At 43.9% G+C, this 20623-nt stretch overlaps 1 protein-coding gene across 2 annotated transcripts in view; it reads right to left on the bottom strand.

Annotated features, from left to right (window-relative positions):
• Positions 1–20623, bottom strand: part of STK32B (serine/threonine kinase 32B) — a 385348-nt gene that overhangs the window by 115262 nt on the left and 249463 nt on the right. For both annotated transcript variants that reach the window (XM_072806445.1, XM_072806448.1), the window contains exon 4: positions 13038–13211. In XM_072806445.1, the coding sequence (XP_072662546.1) occupies positions 13038–13211 (174 nt within the window). The remainder of the gene's footprint in view (positions 1–13037; positions 13212–20623) is intronic.

The raw sequence follows: 20623 nt of genomic DNA, 5'->3' as shown, positions 1-20623 counted from the left end.
ATTTCAAAATGGAGAAAAGAAGGAAAGGGATTTACATGGATTCTCCCTGTGACGCCAGCACATGGGGAAACCTCCTTCGAGTCTTTTCTTGTTCAATAAGCAGACATTTGTTTACAGGGTCATGCAATTTTATAAGCTATAATTTTCTCTCAAGATCATAACAATAACCGCTTTTAAAAATGCAGGGTTTTCATAGGAAGCATTATACACGAGTGCATCGTAGTCTCAAGTCTCTAAAAAGTAGGTATGCAGTTTACAATGCCAATTTCTTAGCCTTGGGTTATTTTAGGATTATTGGTCATAAGCTGTGCTGTATTAAATATCCTCACACTTAGAGCCTCTCATGCGGGCCAGAGTGGAGCCTTACCATATAGTCGACGAAGTGAAATCAGTGGGTCAAAGCATATGAATATTCACAAAGTACTTGATTCTTATTCTTAAGTATCTTTCCAAAAGGGTTCTAATAGTTTCTGCCACCAGCAAATTCAGATTCAGATTGTCCAGAGAGCATTTTTCTAGAATGCTTTGTCTTAGGAAATACTTTTTCACCCCAAAAGCAAAGTCCAGCCTAGGTACCATCATTGATGACTCAAAAGCTTGGCTGATCCTTGGAGACAAATTTTATCCCAGCTCCTCTGTGTTCCATGCCACTTTGAACATGCTCTCACCAAGCACTTCCCACATAGGCTGAGATAATCATTACATGTTTGTCTCCCTAACCCAACTGAGAGCCAGGTGGCGGGCACACAGTAGGTACTCAATGCATACTTATGAAGCATTTGAGTTTTGAAGAAAGGGAGTGTGTATTTATGTATCAGGGTTTCTTTTTAAAAATTTTTACTCATTTTTAGAGAGAGAGAAAGAGAGAGCGAGAGAGAGCAAGAGAAGGAGCAGAGCGAGAGAGAGCAAGAGGAGGAGCAGAGCAAGAAGGAAAGGGACAAGTTGACTGCACTGAGCGTGAAGCCTGACACAGCCCGAGCCCACTACCCTGAGATCATGACCTGAACTGAAACCAAGAGTTGGATGCTCAACTCCCCAGCTCAACAGACTGAGCCACCCAGGTGCTCCTGTATCAGGGTTTCTGTCATGCTGTCTGGCACACAGTAAGTGACAATTACTAACTCAATGGATATAAACCTGAGATTTGATTTACTTCAGAGCCTGCCAGGGAAGAAAGAACTCACTAGCAGGACACATCCTTTCAATTCCTTGGGCCTCAATCCTTCATTTAAGACATATAAATGTTTACATGTGCCAGGACCTATAATGGGTAATAAGGAATGACATAATGCTGAAAGCATCTTCTGGAGCAGGTGTCCTGTACACAATAAGCAACCAGAGAAAAGTCCCCATTGAAGTATGAACAGAACTCACATGGATGCCCAAAGGAGAAACCACCCAAAGAAGCGAGGGGTGGAGGTGGTCTTCATAGAGGAGCAGCCTTGGAGCTAGAACATAATGCAGTGAGTCACACTGTGCCCCCTGAAAGATATGTCCAAGTCCTAGCTCTGGTATCTGTGAATGTGACTTTATTCAGCCATAGGGTCATTGAAAATGTAAATAAGTTACATAACTCATTCAGTACCTCCGCAGCTCTGTGGGAAGGGATCACTCCTCTTGTTAATAGAGAAGCAAATGCAAGTCAGAGCAGTAATGGACTTGCCCAAGGTCATCTGCCTATACACATGGGGTGCCCTTGACCCTTCAGCCCTACTGTCAGGTTCAGAGTCTGGGTTTCTCTCCCTCACAGTCTCATTCCCTGTGTCCCACCACTTGGGGGGTTTAGGTCAGAGGTTTCGTTCATTTGTTGATGAATTCTACTGGTCATCAGATGAGACCCAAACTGGGAGCCAGGCTACTTACTGCCCATTCTTTAACTAAAGCCAATAGAGCCACTGAATGGGAAAATCTTGGCCCTTCCCTTCTTTTACCTACAATGCCACTATATGAATGACAAGCCCCCGTTGCCAAAGACATGGGATAAGCAGCCCAGTCTTATTTCGACGCTTGGCAGTCTCTACTCCTACCGCTTAGACAAATTTGATTTGCCAATTAACTGGGATTGACCAATGAAAAGCATCATCCCAGCCTCATTCTGCAAGCAATTTTCTGTGAAAGACACATAGGCAATTTCCCAAAATTATCAGGGTTAAAATAGTTTATCTTTACAGAATTCAGGAAGCATAAATGTAAGTGAGTCTATTTACCAAAAATAAATTGTTTTAAACTATAAACACACAAGCATTCCAAACAAAGGGCACACATTCTATATCAATTCATGCAACCTGAACTGGAAACTGCTGCTGTTCCCACAAGAAAATAAGCAACTTGTCAGGGAATACCAAGAATTCAAGGAGGGGGAGGCCGAATATTGTTGGTTAAAATATAATTTTATTTCCATGTGCAAGCAAATGTCAAAGACTTTTGCTTTTCTATGAGAGTTAGCCACATGATTTTTTTCCTTCATAAAAAGTTGGTTAATGGACAGATTTTACATGTAAATATGAGTGAAGGACTGGGCTCCCATGGTTCACCAGTACAGAGGCAGTGAGAGCCTGGTGATTGGGGTGGCCACCTACTGTTTGCTCCTGGGTAGTTACTTTTCTGCATGAGACATAGTAGTCTCACCTGTAAAATGGGGCTGACCATGGGACCCACGTCAATTGCCCGTTGGGATTAGGAAAAGTCATACCTGCAATGCACTTACTTAAAACATCCAGGCACATGCAAAGCACTCAGAAAGTGTTGATGGCCATCACAGGCATAGTGTCCTACAAGCATGCTGATTTTTGTTTGGTAACTTTCAATTACATGCTCCAAATATGGGGACCACCCCACTACATCTTAAAGCCTTAATGCTAACTGTGTGTAAATATGAACCAGGCTCAGTTCCAAGTCCCGCCCTGGAAAGGACCCATGTTTTCATCTTGTTCCCACCCAAAGACACAAAATGTCAAAAATCTCATGAGCATGTGACTTTTTACAGGTTAATATTTTTTTTCAGGTTAATATTTTAAAATGAAATTGTCACAATCAGGCAAAAAAAAAGAAATCAAAGGCATTCAAATTGGCAAAGAAGAAGTCAAACTCTCCCTCTTCGCAGATGATACTGTACACAGAAAACCCAAAAGACTCCACCCCAAGATTGCTAGAACTCAAACAGCAATTTGGTAGTGTGGGAGGATACAAAATCAATGCCCAGAAATCAGCGGCATTTCTATACACTAAAAATAAGACTGAAGAAAGAGAAATTAAGGAGTCAATCCCATTTACAATTGCACCCAAAAGCATAAGATACCTAGGAATAAACCTAACCAAAGAGGTAAAGAATCTATATCCTAAAAACTACAGAACACTTCTGAAAAAAACTGAGGAAGACACAAAGAGATGGAAAAATATTCCATGCTCATGGATTGGAAGAATAATATTGTGAAAATGGCAATGCTGCCCAGGGCAATTTACACATTTAATGCAATCCCTATCAAAATACCATGGACTTTCTTCAGAGAGTTGGAACAAATAATCTTAAGATTTGTGTGGAATCAGAAAAGACCCCGAATAGACAGGGGAATATTAAAAAAGAAAACCATAGCTGGGGGCATCACAATGCCAGATTTCAAGTTGTACTACAAAGCTGTGGTCATCAAGACAGTGTGGAACTGGCACAAAAACAGACACATAGATCAATGGAACAGAATAGAGAACCCAGAAATGGGCCCTCAACTCTATAGTCAACTAATATTCGACAAAGCAGGAAAGACTATCCAGAGGAGAAAAAAAAAAACAGTCTCTTCAATAAATGGTGCTGGGAAAATTGGACAGCCACATGCAGAAGAACAAAACTAGACCATTCTCTTACACCATACACAAAGAAACTCAAAATGGATAAAAGATCTAAATGTGAGACAAGAATCCATCAGAATCCTAGAAGAGTACACAGGCAACACCCTTTTTGAACTCAGCCACATTAACTTCTTGCAAGATACATCTATGAAGGCAAGGGAAACAAAAACAAAAATGAATTATTGGGATTTAATCAAGATAAAAAGCTTCTGTACAGCAAAAGAAACGGTCAACAAAACTAAAAGACACCCTACAGAATGGGAGAAGATATCTGCAAATAACGTATCAGATAAAGGGCTAGTATCCAAGATCTATAAAGAACTTATTAAACTCAACAGCCAAGAAACAAACAATTCAGTCATGAAATGGGCAAAAGACATGAACAGAAATCTCACAGAGGAAGAATAGACATGGCCAACAAGCACATGAGAAAATGCTCCGCATCACTTGCCATCAGGGAAATACAAATCAAAACCACAATGAGATACCACCTCACACCAGTGAGAATGGTGAAAATTAACAAGGCAGGAATCAACAAATGTTGGAGAGGATGTGGAGAAAGGGGAACCTTCCTGCACTGTTGATGGGAATGTGAACTGGTGCAGCCACTCTGGAAAACTGTGTGGAGGTTCCTCAAAGAGTTAAAAATAGACCTGCCCTACGATCCAGCAATTGCACTGCTGGGGATTTACCCCAAAGATACAGATGCAGTGAAACACCAGGACACCTGCATCACGATGTTTCTAGCAGCAATGTCCACAATAGCCAAACTGTGGAAGGAGCCTCGGTGTCCATCGAAAGATGAATGGATAAAGAAGATGTGGTCTATGTATACAATGGAATATTACTCAGCCATCAGAAACGACAAATACCCACCATTTGCTTCGACGTGGATGGAACTGGAGGGTATTATGCTGAGTGAAGTAAGTCAATCGGAGAAGGACAAACATTATATGGTCTTATTCACTTGGGGAATATAAAAATTAGTGAAAGGGAATAAAGCAGAAAGGAGAGAAAATGAGTGAAAATATCAGTAAGGGTGACAAAACATGAGAGACACCTAACTCTGGGAAAGGAACAAGGGGTAGTGGAAAGGCAGGTGGGCGGGGGTTGGGGTGACTGGGTGATGGGCACTGAGGGGGGCACTTGGTGAGATGAGCACTGGGTGTTATGCTATATGTTGGCAAATTGAACTCCAATAAAAAAAATGAAATTGGGGGATCCCTGGGTGGCGCAGCGGTTTGGCGCCTGCCTTTGGCCCAGGGCGCGATCCTGGAGACCCGGGATCGAATCCCACGTTGGGCTCCCGGTGCATGGAGCCTGCTTCTCCCTCTGCCTGTGTCTCTGCCTCTCTCTCTCTCTCTCTCTCTCTATGTGACTATCATAAATAAATAAAATAAAAAAAAATGAAATTGTCTGTGGCAAACACTAATAATGAAAGAGGAAGTCTGAAGCATGTGCTTTAAATCAGTGAAAATGCTCACAATAATGGGAGAACTGTCACTTTTTTTTCCACACACACATTTCCTTGAACCTTTTGAACTTTATAGCATACACATATTATTTATTAAAAATAAGATCTGGGGGCGCCTGGGTGGTTCAGTCAGTTAAGCATCTGTCTTCAGCTCAGGTCATGGTCCCAGGGTCCTGAGATTGGGCTCCCTGCTGAGAAGGGAGCCTCTTTCTCCCTCTTCCTCTGCCACTCCCCCTGCTTGTGCTCTCTCTCTCTCCAAGAAAAAAAAATCTTTTAAAAAAATAAAAAATGAGATCTGTATTTAACCCTATATTCCAGAGCAAAAAAATAAATAAATAAAAATAAAAAACAAAAAAAAAAGGATTCACTATTTTCTCAATGTATTCAAGAAACTGACAAAAAATGATAGAATTTATATAAATCAGTTTGTATACTTTCAGGCAATCTGTAGCAAAAAGGCTTGCTTGCTGCCTAGATAATGCTAGTTTAAGTAAAGAAAGGAGCTTGCAAGTGTTAAACTAGCAGGATTAAACTATTCTAGGTCCTAAAGATTAAAAGGTTTTTCCCAAAGGAAAAAGGTTACAAAAAAATCATTCCTGACAAAAATTTGACAGTAAGCAAATACTCTGTCAAGGCTGAGTACGTTCAGCCCACAACTCCAAGGCAAAGCTGGAGAAGTTTCCCCTGCACCTAAGGAGACTCCTGCCTCCACTGGAAGGATGATTGTGGATTTGATGAGGTGAGCCGTCACTGGGACCACGAAGCTTTGAGACTGTGCATAAATTTACATGTGGGGCAAAATTGGGGCCAGAAGCACAGGGAAGCACAGAACAGCAAGGCATGCTTCACGAAGAGAGCTTCCCAAGGGGGTAAAAGACACCTTCCTGGGGGGTTCAGGCATCTTCAGAGCAAAATCATAGAAATAACCCCACTGGTTCAGTTTCTCCAAAAGAAGCTTTTATTGAAAATGTTGTCACAAAGCCACTGATGAGCATTTAGATCACTGCTCAATTCAAAAAAAGTAAACAGTTGCCCTTTATAGGCTCATATTTTATGACTGTATCTAAAACTGTAAAGGGGGACAGGGCTCCTGGTGGCCTGACCCTCACTTGAGCCATGAGCTCCCTTCAAATCAGCTCACTTTCCCCAAATAGATGGACATGATGCAACAGCATCTGTCACAGACTAAGGAGACTCCAAGAAGGTATTATTGCTCTTTCCTCTTTCTTTTAGATGAAAGGTAAAGTATTATTTTATGTATGAAAAGAACCATGACTACATAATGGAGTGGAATGAAAAACATCAAGACCTTTTTCACATCAAACATGAGATTTCAAAGGAACTTCATGTCTGCGGCACGTGTCTTTGGGCCCCAGCAGAGACTTTTTTTTTTTTTAAAGGTTTATTTATTTTAGAGAGAGAGAAAGAGAGCTCATGTGCATGAGCAGAGAAAGGGGCAGAGGGAGAGGGAGAGAAAGTATCCCAAGCAGACTCCCTGCTGAGCATGGAGCCCGACCTGGGGCTCAATATCACGACCCCAAAGTCATAACCTGGGCCAAAACCAAGAGTTGGCACATCAGCCAACAGAGGCACCCAGGCACCCAGTAGAGACTTTTAGAAGGCTGGCTCCTCAGATGTCAAGGGACATATAGGTAGAAAAGTTACAGGAAGCAGTGCAAGGGACGGATATTGACTTATTGAATGTGAACTTGTATTTGTAAGTAATTTCAAGTAAGGCTGTCTTTCCTTCCTTTCTTCATTGCTTCTTCTTCATTTTTCAGCACATGGTCATGGAGCATCTGCTACATGCCAGGCAGTCTACTGAGTGTTGAAAAGCTGAAGATGAGCAAAGTAGAATAGAGGCCTGCCCTCAGGACATGTGCAGACAAGCAGGTTTATCTTCTCGCTACCTAGAGACAATGATAAAGGCCTCAATCTCCCAAATGGGATCACATGCCAGGAAGGAAATGGACAAAGTGCTCAGGGAGAGGAAGGGTGGCTCTGGGATAGGAACTTTGCCTAGATAAAAGGCAGTCAGGGACGCCCTCTGAAGAAGTGGGCTTCTGGTCCTTTCCTGGCTCTGTCTAGGGCTTAGCTGGACAGGACATTAGCTGGGCAGGACGTAACCTTAGCTTGTCTTTTGCATTTGGGAAGGCGGCAAGGTGTGGTGGAGAGAGCCATATTCCAACTCAATAACACTTCCACTGCTTATGAACAGCAAGACTTCAGGCTAGGGCTTAAGCACCAGAAGCTTCACACACCAATGAAATAACAGCCTTCCTTGGGGTGGTTGTAAGGAGTCGAGAGACCCACATGTGCTTATCTTTGTGCTCATATTTGCATACACAGCCTCATCAGCACTTTGTAAACACTTCAATGCAATCTGAACAATAAGGTCTTGGTGGTGATCAGCTGGGGATCTGGGGTCAGAGTGTCTTGGTTTGAAACCTGGTTCCATGATCCCCAGTGGCGGCCCAAGGGGCAAATCACTCAATGTCTCTGCAAGATGGAAATAGTTATAGTACTGAGCCCATTTTATTGATGTGAGGATTAAATGAGATGGTATTTGCAAGTGGTATATGTATGTATGTGTGTATATGTGCTGACACGTAAGAGTTTAATAAACCTGATTTCTTGTCATTGTTGTTACTCATTTGATTTCCCATGACCTGATCCTACTAGATACCTAGATTAGTGAGCCTGTCCTGGCTCATAACCTCTCTTGGGAAGTGCCTCCAGGGCCTTCAGAAAGGTCACCCTCACTTCGCAACTGGACTATGTCGCTCCCAAGCTTCAGCACATCTATGGTTGACACCAGCGTGCTCCCTCCCAGCCTGAGCCATGCAGGCTCTACACACCCAGTCCTCTCACATCAGGAGGCTTCTGCCCAGCATCTCCTGCATTCCTCTTCCCTGGGCTAATCCCTCCTTATCCCACAAATCACTACGAGTCGAGTCGAGTGTCCCAGGGGAAGTCTTCCCAGCCTCTTCTATGCCCCCTTCCCCATTTCCACCTCAGTCTGGCCTGGGTACCCTCCTCAGGCTTATCCAGCCAGAGTGTGGAATCCTCATCCCGGATTGCAATAATTCGACCCCTAGAATGGTTGCCTCTTCCACCTGGGAAAGCTGCTCAGGTGTAGGCACCATATCCTATCCATCATTTTCTTCCCAGAGGCTGGAGCACCTCCAGGTTGGAAGAATAAAAGGCCAACTCAAATGCTCTAAAAAGTGGATCTCTAATTGCTGTAAAACAATGATTTATTTTGAACACACAGTGATATTTCCTCACTTGGGCACTTTCAAATTCAAGGGTTATACTCTGAAATACCTTGTACTTTTCTATAGATCTATAACACCATCCTCAATGGATGGAGATTTGTCACTATCAAGTAAGCATATAAAAAAGATTAAGGGTGCCTGGATGGCTCAGTTGGTTAAGCATCCAACTCCTGACTTCAGATCAGTTCATAATCTCAGGGTCCTGGGATCGAGCCCTACATCTGGCTCTGCATTCGGTGTGGAGTCTGCTTGAGGATTCTCTCTCTCCCTCTGTCCCTCCTCTTGCTTGCACTGTCTCATAAATAAATAAATAAATAAATAAATAAATAAATAAATAAATAAATAAATAAATATTTTTTAAAAAAGATTAAATAGCAGGTTTCAAAGTCCATTCTCCAGGCAAAGAAAAGATGTGTGCTACAAAATACCAGGCAGACTGCCCTGTGCATAGCCTACTGTATTGAGCACAGAGCCTGACAAGGGGGCTCGATCTCATAATCCTGAGATCATGACTTGAAACCAGGAGTCAGAGGCTTAACCGACTGCATCTCCCAGGCACCCCTCCAGTGTGGCTACTTTCAAAAAAAGCAACATTCATTTATGTGTATAAAATATAGCATGGGTAGTTCTGGCACATAAGAAGTGGGAGATTTATAAATTCGTCTGTTGAGTTAACACAACACAATGCACAGCATTATCATATATGCCTATGCACAGTGTGTATGACACATAATTTCAAGTCTGAACACACAGACACATTGAACAAGTGATTTATTGAACTATATGGGAGGGAAAGAAGCTGACTCAAACCTCTGCCAAGTCTACCATTTTAGAAATGGTAAGATAATCCCACTTAGCAGATTTTTAACAATTTCTCTAAGTTGTTGGCTAGCTCCTTGTCTCCAGGGTAGATCTGAAATCTGAGGACAGACAACCTCACGGAGTGACTTAAAAACATTTGCTGAAGTAAAAAAGTGGTTCCAACTGTCACGCTCTTATGTGACAGTTCCAATTTCTGCCTGGCCTATCCCTGGCTCTGCTCTGAGAAGTTGGCATCCATCGCACCCAGGTCCACATGACTCGATGTCTGGGGGAAATTAGGCAGATTGATCATCTCTTGCACACTAGTGCAGAAACGGCTGTGATAATTCATGAGTGACATTCGTATAACAGATTGGGAAAGAACTTGCTCCTTTAAGCACCTACAAAAAAGCCCAGCTGGCCCACAGAGGCTACTCTGGCATGGGATGACCTTCCTCAACAAACATAGCACAGTGCTTGCAAACACAGAGTCTGGAGTGGCTGTGTGCAATGGCTATGAGCAACCAAGTGCATGAACAACGCATCCTCAGCGAACACTCTCTGCATTGCGCTGAACAACCCCATTCACTACTCCATACGACTATCACTGCTACAACTTCCTCTTCCTTCTTCTTGCTATTATTCATTGTGTTATGTTTGTTGTTTGTATTAAAATTATACATGGAAATAATTCAAAGGATCAACACTTCTGCAAGTTTTGTTACAATACAGCAACAATCCCAATCCCTTTCTTCCCATCTCTCCCTCTCCATCCATCCATCTCGTTCAGGTGACAATTTTGGTATGTTTAGTTCCTTCTCTAGCAATGAGAGAGACTACTTTTGCACTTCAGGCTCCATCTGTTGGCCTTCCACCGCGGAAGATGAGGATGTAGCAGTCTCTCCTCCCCGCAACCCCCAAGAGACACACGCATCCTTGCATCCTGCCGTTCCCCAATGGACTATTGTATTCTTGGTTAGATCGACTCTCAGGGCTGCAGTGATTATGATTATGCTCTACAGAGCTGGTTCATGTTGTAAGCTGACGTCCTGTACAACATTTCCATTCCCTGGAGTTAATAATAACTGTTATTTTTCGTTGAGCTTTTTTCTAAACTTCTCATTTATTCAACTTCAGATTATTCACCAGCTAAATAACTTCCTCTCAAGGCATCCAGATGCATCAGGAGTGCCATCTGCCCATGCTTCCCGAAGTCTGTCCCAGTGTCTTCTGATCCACTCAATCAGCACTGGTCAGGGTCTACACTGTGGGCACAGCCGACATCCTTGAACCTCCCTTCCTCACCATCCTGGAGATTCCTTACGCCTCTCTCCTCTGCTAGAGCTCCACTTCATCTTCTGTCTCATTCTCATTCTTGACTTGGTCCTTCATTTTCATGGAGTCCACCTCTTTTTCTGATAGTTACTTGAGACAAGGTGAACATGAGGTACGTTTTTTGGAGACCTTGAACTTGTGAAAACATGCACCCTCATGCTTGATTGACTGGTGTGTCTCCACTGCCTTCTAGCGCTTGATGAACCCTAAACAAACCAATTCCTCTACCTTTATATCCTGCCACTCTTGTTCAGAAGCTTATGGGATCTGAAGTTTGTTTTGATGGGCATCTCTTTCTGGTCCCTGCACTGTGTCCCTTCAATCTGGAAACTCATGTGTTTCTGGTCCCAGAGATATTCTGTATTTATTTATTGATGATTTCTCTTGCTATGGTTTCTCTCTTCTCTCTCTCTCTTCAGATATTGGAGTTACTTGATTTGCTCTCTCATTTTCTTAGGTCTTTTCTCATATTTTCTATTTGTCTTTCTGTTTTACTATATGAGGAATGTCAACTTTGTCTTCTAACACATCTTTTGAGTTTTTCATTTCTACCGTCATATTTTTAACTTGTAAGAGCTCTGATGTTTGTCCTCTGAATTTTAAATAAACATGATGTTCCTTATTTTATAATTGCAAAAATCTTTCTGTGAAATACTGATCATAGTTATCTGCATATTTTCTTCTCCTTGCATAGTGTCCGTTCATTCCAAGTTCTTTTTTTTTTTTCCTCTTTCCATTTGATTGTTTGGACCTCACTGTTTGTGCCAGAAGATTTTTTGGGATATCTGATAACCTTTGGTTGTTGGTAACCTAGGTGGCAGCTAAAGGCAAGTGAGTAGGGCTTGTTGGTTGTGGACTACACGGTAAGGGGTGGTGGGGAAGCTGTGACGTCACAGTATCTTGTCTTGGCTCATCTCCACTGAAGTCACATCCTCACTGAAATCACAGTGTCCTGCCTGGAGGAAGGCATCAATGTACCACTCTCAGAGTCAGCTGGAATGGGGGGAAGCTGTGTATTTTAGCATCTGGTTGGTGTAGTATTTTCAGCACAGTGTCCCAAGTCGGCTTGATGTCCTTCAATGTAGACACTTGCTATTGTACCATCTCTAGGGAGCAAATCTTAGTCTTCTGCTGGGGTAAACTTACTCAGATTATTCAGCCATCGAGTTATTCACAGTGGGCAAACAGCTCTGGGTTCTCAGGACTTCCTAAAAGGCTTTCAAACCTTACTTTAGTCTCTTTTTAGCCTCTCGTCCTCCTTCCATAGATGCTGATTACTGTCAATTCTTGCACCTTTGGGAGATTCTTCAGCATCCATCAGTGTTCACCCCAGTGACAGTCTGGAATTTACATTCTTGGATGCTATTCATTCACTGCTCTCCCTCTTCTCTCAGATCCCTTCATGTTTCTGTAGTTTCCTCTTTAGTCTTCCCCATCCTTGAAGTTTGTCATTTTTCAAATGTTCTTGTTGTTTTATTGGAGTTTCAGGAGGAACAAACTAGGGGTGTGTGTGTATGTGTGTGTGTGTGTGTGTGTGTGTGTGTGTGTGTGTGTGCCTGATCTACCATCTTTACCTAGAGGGTCAAAACTTTCTTTACCATGTCTTCCAAAACTGTTTAAGTTAGAAGGAGGGCAGCTAGACACAGTGCAAGACCCCCAGATGAACAAATCTGGAACCACTCATGCCAGCCTCCTCCTCTAGGAAGAGCAAGAAGACTTTGTTCGTGATACCATCGCCTTCCAAAGCCACTCCCTGGTCTCCTGACTCTGTAGACAAACTCACTTTGCCTGCTTGGCTGGAGTGACAGAGCCCTCCACAGGCAGGGAGAAGCCAAGGCCCCGAGGAAGCCGCAGAAACTGAGCTTATATCCAAAGCCCAGAGTCAGCACTGAAGCTTCCCAAGAGAAAGAATCTTCTACAAGGCACAGCACTGATTTCAAAGTATGGAAAAGAAGAGTAGATCCCCTCATGCTCCCAACTAATGCCATGTGACCTTTCTAACCTGAGACTGGAGGGACAGAACATTCCAGACTTCCAAAGTCACACTGGAAGAGCGAAGCCAAGGCCAACCACCAGCCATATTTCTCCACAGTGGGGTGTTCCCCCTCAGATGCAGTGACAAGGGAGTGGGCTGTCTGTGGAGAATGTAAGAGCAGTAATCTGTTGTTCTGTTTATTAGTTCCATGTGTTGCCACTTCTAAGAAATGTCAGCAAGAGAATGCCCTGCACTGCCCCAGACTGCTCCCACCCCGTGCTGCTGCCCAGTGGGCCACCATCCCCAGGCACCCCTCCAGCAGCCCAGTCACCTGTGGATGATATGGAACCTCTGCAGATACTCCAGGGCCAGCGCCAGCTCACAGATGTACAGCTTTACCGCCCCCTCGGTGAAATGGACGTTCTGCTGCAGGTGGTAGCGTAGATCCCCACCCAGGAGCAAGTCCACCACCATGAACATGTCTTCCTCGTCTTGGAAGGAGTACCTATGGGCACAGAGGGACAGAGAAGGTGAGGGATGGAGATACTCCAACATCCTCAAGATCCATGCTCCCATTTTACAGAAGAGCAATCTGAGACTCAGAGAGAAGCATGGGTGCCCCCAAAGTCACAGGGCTCTATCAACAGGCTCTGGTCAGCCAATGGCATTTTAACCAATACTAGACACTAGCATATGACTTTGTTTTTATTTTTTTAATAAATGATTTTTAAAATTTAAATCCCAGCTGGTTAACATACAGCATAATATTAGTTTCAGGTGTATAATATGGCAGCTCAACACTTCCATACAGCACTGAGTACTCATTCTGACAAGTGCTTTCCTTAACCCATTATCTCTCATGCACTCCCTCCCCCGCCCACCTCCTCTCTGTAACCAGTTTGTTCTCTAGAGTTAAGTCTGTTTCTTGGTTTATCTCTATCTCTACTTTCTGCCCCCTGCATGATTTTCTTTTTGTTTCTTAAATTCCACACATAAAGGAGATCATATGGTATCTGCCTTTCTCTGACTGACTTATGTCACTTAGCCTAATACACTCTAGCTCTATCCATGGTATTGCAAATGGCAAGACTTCATTCTTTTTTATGGCTGAATAATACTTCATTGTGTTTATTCCATTGTCTTTAGTACCTGCTTTAATTGGGTGTTTTCAGGACTTGTAGGAGGTAGTCTCCAAAGCTGCATCCCCCTCCCCAACATGCCTCTGTTGGTGGGATGGAATCCCACCGTGCGCTATTCCTCAACACAGAGCTTGGTTCTGTATGTGACCCTGAATGTAGTGATGCTCTGGCAAATCCACACCCAGATCTCAAGGGAACTGGCAGTTTCTCCTTAAACTGCCTCCCAGGACCCAGCCAGAGCACAAACCCCATGGAGAGGCCATGAGAAGGAAAACAAAGGGGCTCCAGTCAACAGCCCTGGCTGAGCAACCAGGGAAAACCAGCAACAACTGGTAACTGTGGGAGTGAGCCACCTCAGGCACTGGGAGCCTCTGCAGCCCCAGCTGGCATCAGATGGAGCAGGAAAACTGCCCAGTGGAGCCCAGTTAACACACAGAACACAAGATAATAAAATAGCTGTTTTTAAGCCACTGAAATTGAGGGGGCTTTTTGTTTTGTTGTTGTTTTTAGCGATAGAAAACTGACCCAGTACTTAGTTCGTTTTTACAAAATGCATTTAGGCTTCCTAAGGACTGAAGAGCTGATATATGAACCTCAGAAAGGTGTTAAACAATTGTAAAGTAGAATCTCAGCATTGCAAAATGTTCTCACATTCCATACAGAATCGTGGAAGGTTAATAGGGAAGCCTGAACAATCATCATAGAGTGACAGATTGTTATCGTGAAGGCTTAGAGACCTGTGTCTTAGGCCCTTGAATATTAGACCTGGGCCAGCCAGGCCATTCCCCTCATTCGACAGAAGAGGAAACTGAGCCCCAGAATGATGAAGGGACTAAACGAGTCAACAAAAGGAACCCAGACCCTGACTCTCCCCACCATTAGGTGCTGCTGTGATGCACACACTGTGTGCTTCTGTAAGCTGGGTGTGTTTCCTGGACTTGGGTTGCCAATATCTCTTGTAGGATTTTGCATATCATGTTCCAAGTGACACTAGCCCATATTTTCCTACCTACACTGCCCTGACCCAGATTTGGTATCATGGCCATACTGGACTCGTATGATGAAGTGGGGTTTTTTGGTTTATGTGCAAAAAGAGTTTAGGAGAGGCATCACTAGTGTGTGTAGTGTGGTCTCATAAAGCCCTCCATTCCCACACCTCTGATTCACTTTAGGAGTTCCTCCCGGTGCTGTCCGATGATTCCCGCTCCTCCCTTTCAACAAAGAGATAAGCAGATCAGAGACCTGGGCTGACTAGGAGGTGTATACACATCCCCTGGCTGCTGGTGTTGGCTCCTCAGGACCCCTTGGGGGTGCTCCCTGGAATCCATGAAAGAAAAACTTCCTCCTCTGGGTTTGCCAGGCTAGATGTTGTGACTAAGAGGCTGCCTGGAATCCTCTTGCTGAAAGTGGGGAGTAGGACCCATCTGGGTGTGAAGCTGCAGAGGGTCAAGCAGGCTGAGAGCTAACCACACACAGAAAGGGTGTTGGAGGTGCTGGCTCCAGCCTGGGCAGAAGCCCGAACTTCACATTTACATGGGCCAAGACCCCACTTTCTCAGCTACTGGACACCGTGTTTCTGTCATTTGGAACTGAAAGAATCATCTGGTACATCTTTCCACATATTTGCTCCTGGAGAGAAGGGTTTAGATGTTCAAAAAGGAACTACAGGAATCAGCTATAAATGGATGCCCAATTTGTATTCTAATAGTTGAAAGACTATTGAAACATTACATTAATAACCAGTGAGCTCTGCACTCTTGTTCACAGCGAGACTGTTAAAGGGTATCTCATTCAATATTCCGCCAGAACTCTTTGGAGGAGCAATATGAATTTTTAGGAGAGAAACTTGCAGATCGGAATGAATTTAAAGAGGAAATTCAAAATGCAAAGAGAGCAATCATTTAAGTAATAAGTCAGGTTGTTGCTTTCTCTTACTCCAGATCCTTTATTTTTAATTTTTATTTATTTTGCCCTGGGCGATGGACTCTACATCTCCAAGGAGACTCAGGACAGAGAATGACCTTTCATTTATCTCTGCAGTTTTCTGCTATTTCACAGACTTGTTCCATTGTTTCTTTTGCCTCTTCTTGGACTGGAATTCTAAGTATGTTCTCTCATGATAATGCTGCACATTGTCATGGAAATGATGGAGACCACAAATGAGAAATTGACACCCCATCTCATCATCACGCTGACCCATGGAGAAACTTGGGCAATTAGGCTCACTTTCCAACATCAAAGAAGTTCAGGAGTTTTGGAAAGCATTAGTCCTGGCCTGGACATCAAAACAGACCAGCACAAAGGACCCAATGTCTGGTATAAAACCTTATTTTTATTTTTATTTTTACTGATTTCCAATCTTTTCCAAAGAAGCTTTAAAAGTTATTTGCAAAATACATATAACTTAATAAATTTAAAAATAAGTAAGCCAGAAATCAGGTCAAAGAATAAAAAGGGAATTCAAGAAAATGTAAGCAGGTAAAAATACCCTAATTCATGCTCAAAGAACTTGCCTGAAACAGGCCATCACCTTCCCGACAACCAGAGCAAAGTGAGAAACACCATCAGCCTTATGTATGGTTCAGGATCAACATGGGAAAAAAAAAAAAAATCAGTTGTTTGGGAAAAGCATGATTATTCCTGGTACTGAAGCCAGAAGAAAATTTCTCCCACTAGGTTCTTACAAAGATGGCATTTTGTATTGTGGCAAACAATGATCTACATAAAATAGCTCTACACAGGGTAACACGTTTAACAGGGATTTTTTTTTTTTTTGTATGATATGCTTCAAGATATATGGAAGACTTCAAAGTCCCAACCTATAAAAGCAGTGCTATGTGGGGGCAAGCAAAGTGATCTGGTGTCATGTTCACGGATGAGCTTTCTCAATGAAAAGATAAATTTAGAGAACACCTGGTGAATGCCCTCAGGGACCATGTCACAAATGTGAGCTCATCCACACCCCTACAAATAGAAGGTTTCTACTACACATCGGCCCCATGTCAGAAGCTGGGACTCGGTGGAAGAGGTTGACCTAAATGGTTTGCCTAAGTTTGGGACAATCAGAAAGAGGCTGGAGTTTGATATCATGTGCCATAACAAGTACCCTGGATAATCCACTGCTGCAGACCCATTTCTCACACTGGATGTGGACCTTAGATTCCCAAGGAGCTCAATACTGTTACTCTAAGTTCACTCACAACATCCACTATTCCCATCTCTCTGCTCTTGACTGCCCTTACCTTCTCAGAGTGGAAAGTGCTTTCCAATCAGGGGCAACGCTGCTCCCCTGGGACATTCAGCAAGGTCTGGAGATACTTCTGGTTGTCACAACTAGGAAACGTGCTACTGGCATCGAGTGGGTAGAGACCAAGGATGCTGCTAAGCCTCTTCCAAGGCACAGGACAACCCCCCTGCCAAAAAAGAATGACCTGGCCCCACATGTCCACATTGCCATGTTTGAAAAACCCTGATTTAGACTCATGCTCTTGCTCTTAGAAGCCCTCCCTAACCCTGGAAGACTGAGTTGGGTAACAACAGTCTTTTTGGTCCCTGATACCAAATATGGTATAATAGTTCTGATAAGGTGCCTATGATGCACTCAGCACTGTTCTAAGTGCTTTATGTGTGCTAACTCATTTCAGTCTCCCAACAGCCCTTTGAGGAAGACATTAGTAGGAGTTATCTTGGACAGATCTGGACACTGAGACTCAGCAAGGTTAAAGAATATTTCCCAGGAAATGGCAGTTGACCCAAGAGAACCCATTTCCAGAATCTAGAATTCCTGCCTGAAGCTCTGGCAGCACTTCCCCCGTGGCATGGGGATCCTCTCTCTCCTGGTCTCTTCTCCTCACCAGGCAGCCATCTCTCTTTGCACAGGGCCAGGCTTATTTGGCACTGTCCCCCTGCATTTTCATATTGCTCACAGCATCCCACACTCAGGAATGAATGGGTCATAAACAAAGTACCCACAGCCTGTGAGGCAGGCCAGTCTGTTACTCTGCAGGAGGCTGGGACCAGGGAGAAGGCAGTGAGGAAGGAGATAGGGACAGTGGAAGACTGAATGGAAGCAAAGCTCTGTTGGGCTCTGGGTTCTGCATGTTGTTGATGTCATTGCTTACTGGAGCTTCCTTTTTGTCTGGCCTCCACTCCTCACAGAGACAAGGATCTCCCATTGGCCTGAGAGCAACTCTCCCAGCCTCTCTCCATGGCCTCACTCCCATGCAGGGAGCAGAAGTGACCTGTCTGATGAGCTATTTGGAAGGAGTTGCCAATGTACTCAGCTCAGCCCCTTCTGGGTCCCACTGGGCTTCTGGATTGTTCACAGAGGGCTTGTACTCAGTCCACTCCCTGCCAAGGCTAGGGGCCTGGTCAGTGGAGATGAGGCTTGCAGGTGAGCCCATATCCTCAGGGTGATTCCATTTCAAAGCCAAAGTGTTAGCAAGCTCTTTTGGATGCAGAACTAAAGCCAAGTTTTTCAATCAACTGTGTCTGCTACAATGCTGGTATTTTTACTTCCATGGGTCTGAGTCCCGTGGCATCTCTAGAGTGGTCCCAAACTCAGGTGGGATGGAGGGGTGCTCTCCACAGACCTCCCATCATTCCTCAACACTTAACCTATTTAATCATGCAAGTCAAACAATATGTCCCTTATTTTTCCAATGGAGGAAACCAAGGCCAAGAGAGGCTGACTTGTCCCCAGTCCAGGTGAGACCCCTAACTCAGTAACACATTGTGTCCTTTAGAACCAACCTCAGGAGGCTTTCACACTTAAGGCCAGCCATGTTATCCATATGTGGGAAGATACATGAGCACGTATGACCAAGGTACTGTGTCCAGGGGGAAGTCCAAGTCGGCACACCTGCCCCAGCTCTCCCTTACTTCATCTCACCTTGCTTACACCTGGTGCCAGGAAACTGCCAGCCAACCATATATTGTCAGTGGCAGGGGAGGCATGGGAAGGAAAGGACACCTCAGCCCAGCTCAGCCCCTTCTGCAGGAAATCATAAACCTTTCTTAATCTCCAGCAGCTTGGCACCATTCAGCCATTCAAAACACATGCCTTTCACCCCTTTTCTTCCCTAGGCGAAAGAAGCCAAGCCAGGAGATGCCCTGTGGGTTAGTCTTCTGGAAGCCCCGGCACCTGGAGCAAGCCACGTGTCTCCTGTCTCTGACATTCACCTCCTGTGTCCTTATTGTGGGGCACCTGCTGGGACAAGGAGCTGAGCATCTCTCAGACCATTTCCTGTGCAATCCAATCTCCAAGGGGGAGCAGACAGAGAGGAGGGCTCGCCCACCACGCTCACTGCCAGTGATTCTCAGAGATTGAACATGCTGCAACAGAACAGCTAAAAATACTCCCTTAGGCTCAGAAATCCAATAATGGGATGCTGGGCCTTCCGTCAGCTCATATTGTACAAATAACAAGGAACTTATCAAACCTGAATTGTGCTTGATACATAGAAGTCTTTAATAACATTTGCAATAATAACCTTTTTAAAAAATCTGAATTGAGCCACAGAAGTGTTCAAGCCATTCACACAGCCTGGCCCTCATTGTTCTCCACATCAGGCTGATTCTGTCCTTGTCACCTTCCCAGAAGTCAGCATTGCTGATTGGCTGCCATCTGCCTCCTGCAAGCCAAGTGTCAGCAAGGGGATACTCTCAAATACCATCCCACTCTCCAGGCCCAGGCAGTTTGGGGGTAGGAGCACTTGTGGGACCATGCAAAGGTGAACTGCAAGCTCAGCTTTTCCGCCACCTACTGCTCTGCAGCAGGGCTTTGCAGACTGTAAAGTGTATCAATCTCTGCAAATGCAGAACATAGTTCCTGTGGCTTAACGATTTTATTTAATTTGTATCCTGCATGCCTCTAAAGGTTTTGCAATGGCTAACTAAGACTGATGGAAAAGACAGAGAGGAAAAGTGTGGAATAATGGAGAAGTTCATGTACCCATTCACCTGGACAAACTGTGAGCGAGGAATGGCAGCTCTGACCTTCCCAGTTCAAGCAAGCAGTGGGCAGAGCAGGGTGGACAACCCAGTGTGCACATGTGGGCACATGAGATAAAGCCAAACCTCCCCTCCTTGGGCTGAATTCCAAAATAAATGTATAACTCGCATTTTTTTTTTTAAAGGAGACATTGAGTAGAAGAATGGGAAGTGAATCATGGTCGTTCACACTGTGGAGGGCTCTCTGTATACATCTGTATTCATGAGAAATATTGATCTGTAGTTCTCTTACTGTACTACCCTCATCTGCTTTTGGTGTCCGAGTAATTCACATTCCATAAAATGAACTGGGAAACATTTACTTTTCTTCTGTTTTCTGGAAGAGATTGTATATAAAAAATTTGGTGTTAGGGGCACCTGGGTGGCTCAGTGGTTGAGTGTTTGCTTTCCGCTCAGGGTGTGATCCTGGTGTCCTGGGATCAAGTTCCACATCAGACTACCTGCAGGGAACCTGCTTCTCCCTCTGCCTTTCTCTCTGTGTCTCTCATAAATAAATAAAAAATCTTTTTAAAAATTGGTCCTAATTCCTTAAATATTTGATATAATTCTCCAGGGAAACCATCTGGGCATGGAATTTTGTTTTCAGGAGATTTTAAATTATGAATTCCTTTTTTTAGCAGTTGTAGGATTATTTGGGTTAGTTTTTTTTTTTTTGGTCCAGTTTTGGTAGTCTGTGGGGTTTGAGGAATTGGTCTATTTCTTCTAAGTTGTCAAATTTATGAGTATGAAATTGTTCACAGTACTCCCTTATTATTCTTTTAATGGC

This window comes from Canis lupus, chromosome 2 (assembly GCF_048164855.1).
Source record: "Canis lupus baileyi chromosome 2, mCanLup2.hap1, whole genome shotgun sequence".
Taxonomy (NCBI): domain Eukaryota; kingdom Metazoa; phylum Chordata; class Mammalia; order Carnivora; family Canidae; genus Canis; species Canis lupus.
This window is presented reverse-complemented; position numbering and strand designations above follow the sequence as displayed.